The following is an 8042-nucleotide window of genomic DNA, read 5'->3' as shown; positions in this document are numbered from 1 at the left end:
ATCAAAATCATCCACCTGAGCTACAAATCTTCTCCACCATCCCAAAATGTCGCATCAGTTCAAGAAATTACTGACTGTTAGTCTAAGCCTTGTTAATAAATGCAGACTACAAGTTTCAGATTTGTGGGTTAGGTGATCAGTAGTTAGAAATATTGAGTGATATAATTCAGAAATGGTCACAGTAGTTTATATACATTCATTATTCGTCATGTTAATACCATCTGGCCGAGTTGGACTAATGCACAATTGTGCTAGGACCTACGCTGTTTTTTATTAATTTTTAAGATTGTAAACAAAAGCAGGGAAAATTCATTAGTAGGGGTGAAAAGAAGGTCAAAAGATAAACAATATAAACTCTTCGATGAATTAAGACCCAGAACAATAAATATGATAAAGTATTTTCCTACAATTGGTCTTCTACGTTCACTATGATTGCATCCATATATACCTTAGGGGATTAATATCAGAACGTAAGACAAATCTTATGAGTCCCTAAAGAGTTATCCAAATCTTTCAGAAAACCATAGTTAATTAACAATATCATTGATTATGACCCAACTGCTTAAATTCGTTCACCCTCTAAATGATAAACAAGAAATGATAACGGGTGCACACTACTGATCAAGATTTGGTTTAACTTTTTTGAGAAAATAAACAATGCAATTAATAGAGGTTTGAACTAAAAGCCTTAGAGGAAGTAAAAGTTGACAAGGAAGAATATGATCAATCCAACAGTCTATTTCCATTTTCCTTTGAGAATTCACTTCAAGGAAGGGAACTCCTGGTCGTTGTAAATTGCTGGGGATGAAATGTGATCGTTAATAGGCAAAACACGGCCAAAACCACGACCTCTCTCGTCACTTCTTATCTAACGCCCTCCTCGACTCCTACGTTCACTTCTTGGCCTAATTTTCTGAAAAAATATAGAATTCCGATCATTTTAATCACTCTCCATTATTTAATTATCATAAACTAGGATTCATTAAAGTAACATTTTCAATCCATAAAATCATAGAAAATCACCTAGTTATTACGTTTTAGAAATTTGCAATTACTTTTACTGATCACTTTTAGAATTCACAATTCAGAATTATTTAAGAGTGAATGACGAATTTGAAGTATACTTCCAATGTGGTGTATGCTACTGATGTCAACAGATATAAGTAGTATGTATCGTCGATCGAAAGTGAAATGCCTGGAGGCAGAAGGTTAAGAAGATAGAAAAGAAGAGGACAATAAAAGTGAATGATTGCTGTGGAAATGAAGGAACATTGAAGTCTGAGATGATTAACTGACATTTGTAAATGGAACATTCAAGTTTGAGATAATTGATTGACATCTTGCAAATTAAGTATTTACTGTATGGTTATCAAATTTTACTTAGGGGTTCTGTAAATTCGTGTTCAAAAACACATTTGATCGTCCCTACTTGTGTTCTCGTTCACTACAATTATATCTGAGGATTACCCCGATAGTTATTTAATATGTTTCCCTTGTTTATCATAATCATAAGTTGATCAACCAGACTTTTATTCGAACTATACGGATGAAACAAGACTGAAAAATTGATGAAATTCTTCACAGAAATCGTTTGCAAAAAAACACATCTTTCCACGGACTAGATACCTATATGCATGTTAATATATTAAGCTACTACACATATGACTTACATGATCTCATTCTTGAAACTACTGATAATAATAAAATAACATTTATGGTTGAGAAATAACGGCTATCCAGATAATTTTGTCAGAAAATTCCTGTTAGAAGTTACTAAACAAAGAAGAAACTGTGACTCGATCAGTACAAAAAACCCTGTATCTGAAACTGGACTTTAAAGGGGACATAGCGGGTGATATTTTAACAAGACTCAAAATGTCTGTTGAATGGTTGTTTCACATAGCCAAGTTACATTTAATTTTCTCAACTAAACCAGTACTTACATAAAAAGTCAAGGATAGGCCATCGATGATGAACTCCTCCATGTACACATACCAATTCAAGTGCTCCTGTGGAGCAAGTTACATAGGCCGCACCCAGAGGGATTTATCCTTGCGTGTTCGTGAACATGTACCAGCATGGTTTGGAAGGGGAGCAACTGAATCGATTGACAGTACCATTCTTCCTCACTTGGTAGATAGTCAACATCGTATTAAAATACAGGAAGCCTTCTCTGTTTTATATCAAGTTCCAAAGAATCTACCTCAAGGAACAATATTACGGCTACTATACATAGCGGAAGCCATCTGGATCAACTCCAGAGAACCGAACTTATGTATCCAGGAAAAGTATATCCAGCCTCTATATAAACCTTTACCTACAACTGCATCACAGGATACTTAAACGGGATATTATAAACCTCTTACACCCTCCCAATATTTTTGGTCATCTTTCTTGACTTTCATATTTACTTTTCCAAATTCACATGGATTCTTTTTAATCGTAGTAACCTTAATAAAGTCCCTCTTATTGAATATTATATTCACACAACGATATTATTATAATTATTACCTCGATTAACAGAATGGAACTCTCCCACTATGCATTTTTTCAATTTTGTTATATTTTTATCATACTGATTATGAAGTTATTGAAAATAGTCGTTCGCTCAAATTTTCTTAATTTTCGAATGGGGGGTTTAAACTGAGAAAGAAACCAAAATGAAAATGCACAGCTGAATTTTATCGGGCTGTATCAGTTTAACTTCGGACTAAGGACTTTAAGGTCATTCCCCTTAATTTATAAACTATGTATGTTGTGGAAAAGCTAGTTATATTATCCAGATCTCCCAAAACTTTGATGAGGTGACTTTCAAATCACATTGCCTTCTTGAAAACTTTTACGATTATTATTTTCAGTAAACAAACACAATACACATATTGCACGTCTCAGGTGTTGTTAAAGGTATTAGAGTAGTTGTCACTTCCCTGGTGTCCACACTGTGGAAGAACACTTCTTCTTGAGGGAACTAAAAAGGGGGCTGGATTAGTGGTGGTTTTAGCGACCTAGGAGCTTGACTGCAGAGAAAAAATAATAACTGACTGAGCTTGGTCACTCACTTCATTCTTATGGGACGTTTTTGATGTGTTAGCTCCGTACTTCAAAAGACCTTACAAAAGGAGATGAAAATCCGCAGGATAAGATGAGGTGTGACATTTTCAGGGAAATACCTTATAGCTGTCATACCCCTCTAGTCAGCAGTACAAGTTCGCCCTCGGAATGGTAGTTGATGTTTTTATTCTTATCGTTTTCCAAACGACCTGCCTGGTATGGTAGGACCTCAAGGAAAATGTGTTGCAGCTAACATAGCTCGACTGAGTCGTCAAGACAGGTAAGCCCGACCACCACGTCAAGGTAACAGCTGCGGTTTCATCTCTCTGTGCTAATCAGGTACGGCAACTTAAACCGATGCATATACGTACCGGATTGTACTTTTTGACTGAATGATTGTTGCACATAATAAAGGAAATATCTAAAAAGGTATCCAACGACATCTGTAAAAGTCTTTCAAGAATCTTATGTAATACTGCATTTATCAAAGTGGGTGCAACATTCACTTTCTCATTCATCAACATAAACTAATAGTGAATACTTCTACATAAGGTATCGACGCAGTTTTATAGAAGTGCATCATCCACTGAGTATTCAAATCTGTGTTATGTATTTACATGTTACCACACATAAATATCTCAACTTAGTTCAAACCTTTGGGTTTTAGCCATCCCCTTACAGGAATATCACTAAATATGAAACATTGATCCATGAAATTTTATGAATTACCCTAAAACACTTATCATTATTTATTTTTCAAAGTCTTCTTTCTTGTTCAGCTAATTAATTATAGTGAATACCTAATAGCCTAATTTTACAACCTGGTACTATCGGTAAAGATTAGAATCATTCAGCTTTGATCAATCGAAGCATTTTTCACATAGATTTGTTAATTTTCGAGGAGTGTACAGATCTTTGTTTTTCCCGCAACATCAGATATTCATTAGTTAAAACAAAAATCATCAATAATGTGTAGATGGGAATTCATTACAATAATAAAGAACATTATTTAAACTAATTTCTAGTATGAAAACCACAGGCATATAAAAAGTTGAAATTTTTCCAATAAATGGACAAAAGAATCATACAAAATCGAAAAGTAAAATACAAGCAACTCTTCGGTAAATATAAAACTCTTACTTAACATAACGGAATAGTAAACACAAAGACAAAAAATTTCGAAACATCATTGCTTTAATGATACACATAATAGGCATGTAAATGTAATCAACGTACTGACGAACAGGAATCATAGAAAGTGATATGTTTTTTTAAACAAAAAATAATAGATATGTGACTTGTCATATTTTTTAATATGTTTCGTTAAAATACAAATACAAATCTGATATAAGCGTTACGATATCATGAGGTAAACATCAGAATCATGACATAAATCAATCCATTATAGGAAAACCATATGCATTTTGTTTGGATGCGCTTAAAATCCTTATCTTACACCCATGTAATATTTTGTCCTGTGACTAGATTTATATTTTTTCCAAAAAGGCTGTCAGCTATTTCTATTTGACTGATAAACAGAATTCTGAACCATTATAGAACTTGAATTACTGCTGGAAATAGATTCTAATTCATCATGATGGTGGCCGGAGATGGCAGCGGAAGAGGAAGTTTTCCTCGTCGTCATTCCTTCTGATGTATGTCGCCATACTCCTTCCATATTGCTCCTGTCATATTCCATTACAGGATTTCCAACAACAGTAGTATATGCAACATATAATGTGTAACCAAAATCGACAAAAAAAGTGACCACCAGTAAAATAAATGTTACGATTAAATAAACACGAGATGTAGTCAGTTGTAAATTTAACGACTTAATGATAAGATCTAAACAACCTAAAGTATAAATATGTCGATTATCTGAAATATTATCAGTGAAATAACATGAAATCGGTAGTACAGTTTCTGCTTTACTCTGTACATCTCTTTGTCCATATGAACTCCAATCTGTGTAATTGATCTGACCACAACACTGGAAAGTCTTTTGTATTACGTCCCAACACTTCAGTGCATTGTTAGAACTCTTGGCACTAAAGTAGCTTACACGAGCCTCCACAAATGTGCTGGCCATCTCTGAGTTAAACAATGTATCCATTTCAGATAAAAAGTTCCCTACCAATATCAAACTTAATATTAAACCAACTGATAAAATTCCAAGAAATATGGAACCAAACCATAACCATCCAATTCTGAAGTGACAACAGTCGCATATCCCTGAGGATGTATCAAGTGTATCATCACTTGCATAAGGTGGATGTGAAAAATAAGAAGGTCCATAAGCTTGACCACAATGGACACCAACAGCTGTTGTACAAGAATCAAATGGATTATCCGATGAATAAACTGGTTGATTAACTTGAACTCCAGGTTGACTTGAATTTGTAACGCTATCAACCGATTTTGAAGGACAAAGAAATGTGAACAGAAACCAGATGAAGAAAATTATAGCTAATATGATTTGTAGAATAGAAATACCAAGAGATAGCCAGAACACAGTGTATATAGCATGAAGTATAGGACAATTTCGTATAGGTTGACTAATAATCGTACTGAATAAAACCAGTCCGACAATTCCTGTGCATAAAAGTGTGAGGATAAAGCATCCATGTAACGCCTTAAGAATATGAAGGCGCTGAGTCAAACTCAATCCTTGCATGTATCTGAGCTATCCTAGAGATTGACAACGAACAAAAGAAAAACAGGAATTTTATAAATAAATGTATTTATTATATGTCATAGGAAGTACTAACAGACCATTTTTAAAATACGTATTACCACTGATTAACCTTGGCATTTAGTCACATACGATTGAGGGAATGATAATTAATTATATGTGTAGTAACTATACAAGGATTTTGGTACTAATGTTACTCATGTCCAAAGACTGCTGGTGCAATAGTTTGGAAGAAAGCAAGGGAGACTCAAGTCAAGACATGGTATCAGTCCATGAAACCCACTGACTCTTGGTCATAGTAGTACTGGGAGATTTAGATCAATCGGTTAGGATGAGGGTGATAACCGCCATCAGCGGTAGGGGGGCTTGCCTAATATGGCTCAAAACCGCTTACAACCGCACAAATTTGTCCAATCTTCGTCTTCCTCTCAACCTTGAATTTCAATATTCCTTGATTATTTTTAGTGTCATTTTCATCACAATTACTTTGACTCTTTTGCTATTAATCTTGTTATCTTCATCTCTTCACTGTAACAAGGCATGGAAACTTGAGCCAATGAATTTCTGCTGCACCTTCTACGTTGATTGTGTCAGTCAGTCGTAGGGCGCGACAAAAAGTTCGTTGTACCAAGTTATCGAATCACATTATTACGATAAGATGATGAATAGGAAACGAGTCAAAATGAGTGTGTCGATGATAGGAAGTAAAACATATCAATACGATTATCTTTTCGGAAGAAACGGAAAAATATATGCGCATTGCATTCAGTTTATACCCATATTATATGCATTAGACGCCACCAAATAGTTAACTGGATAATCACTAAATGGAAACAGTTGCCTTCTTATTCAAAACAAATGCGTTTTCATGTGTGGGTGAAAACCAACAGACAACCCTTTGAATTTGGTCACGTTTGACTCATCAATAAGTCTCCTAATCACTTTGCAATAAGTCCAGTATGTTAACGTTTAGAAAAATTCTCCTTTAAGCCACACACTTCTGTGAATCTCCTTTAAATACCACCACGAAATAATATGCAAATTCTGAGCAGGTTGACATTTTTATTGCGTGATAATGTTTGACTGCATTACTGAACGTTAACCTGTCTCAAAATGTTGAAATAGTGTAATCGGGAAATGCTGAAATCATGCTAGCATGGTTCGAGCTAAATTTAGCTAAAATGGTCATCCAAAATTAACGCCGTACACACATTATGTTGATCAGTAAGAACCATTATAAACGATATTAAGACATGGCGCACGTTACACTAATTTAACAAGCTCCAGAATTGTTATGTATTAATGAAAAACGACCCCTACCTTTAACGAACATTATTTCCAAGGTCATTGACTCACATTTGCAATAGCCGCTGTGTATATGAGAGCATGGTGATTTTGAGCAATGTCCAGTTACAGAAACCAAATCTGGATATAAAGAAAAACATAGTCTTTACCAAATCTTAAGTCTTTGTTAATTTTTTGGGATTTCATCTATACATTGGACTCTATTTTTCTTATTGAGGATGCAGAAGCAGCAAATTGTTCCCTTTGTACCCCAAATTGAAGTACTTATCATGCACCAAAACTTAAACTTTGCTATGCAGAGTGAGCAGATAGTTTGGTCCTCAGAAACTGAGTCTACAAAGTTGAGGAAAGTTTCTCGACCGAGAAAAGATATGAATTTTTCTTATTTCTTCTCAGAAGCTAACTCGCAAAAGCAACTTAGTTAGCAGTGCAACGTGGAGTGACACTTGTAAGTGTTAATTCGCTGGAGTTAAACAGAAGTGATGTAACCACTTGGATTACATAACCCAACGCTGAATGTGCGCTGTTTGATGTTTGCCTAGTATACTTAGAAAAGACTTTTCTAAAACGGTCTCTTTCTAAGAATGGTTTACTACTAGGACAGATTTAGAGACTTTTAGGGTGGCGGGATTATCAGTGATCTAGCACATCAAGGACACATCACGTCTACTCCCACGATGAGCTACGTGTGGATTCATGGCTTTCGAGAAACTTAAATAATGTTTGTTTCTCATTCTGAGCACCCTTTTGTTTGCTCTACTTTGAACACGTCGAAAGAAAGCGTTGTTTTTTGTGATAAAAGGACATGGCGCAAACATTTGTTCCAGACGAATTCCGAGGAGAACAATGAAGAAGTCTCAGACGAATCTGGAGTCAGGTTTCATGAATTTCTGGAGAGAATCCCCAGCAGTGAGCACGTCTATTTGGTTGTAACTGATTCACTAAAAGAAAAATCTGGACTGACACAAAGAGTGATGTCTAGTTCCTATCCAGT

The 8042-nt window shown here is 35.1% G+C and overlaps 1 protein-coding gene across 1 annotated transcript; it reads right to left on the bottom strand.

Moving 5' to 3' along the window:
- Nucleotides 1-4561: 4561 nt before the first annotated feature.
- On the bottom strand, nucleotides 4562-7086 carry Smp_152300 (putative tetraspanin; the record flags this gene model as incomplete). Its single annotated transcript, XM_018793024.1, has 2 exons — nucleotides 7064-7086; nucleotides 4562-5739 (listed from the first exon to the last, which is right to left on the bottom strand). Exon 2 carries the CDS (start codon nucleotides 5723-5725, stop codon nucleotides 4562-4564), a length of 1164 nt encoding a protein of 387 aa, XP_018647578.1. The 5' UTR covers nucleotides 5726-5739; nucleotides 7064-7086.
- Between the last annotated feature and the right edge of the window lie 956 nt (nucleotides 7087-8042).

Source organism: Schistosoma mansoni, chromosome 1 (assembly GCF_000237925.1).
Source record: "Schistosoma mansoni strain Puerto Rico chromosome 1, complete genome".
Classification (NCBI taxonomy): domain Eukaryota; kingdom Metazoa; phylum Platyhelminthes; class Trematoda; order Strigeidida; family Schistosomatidae; genus Schistosoma; species Schistosoma mansoni.
The sequence above is the reverse complement of the archived record's forward strand: the minus strand, read 5'-3'. Positions and strand labels throughout refer to the sequence as shown.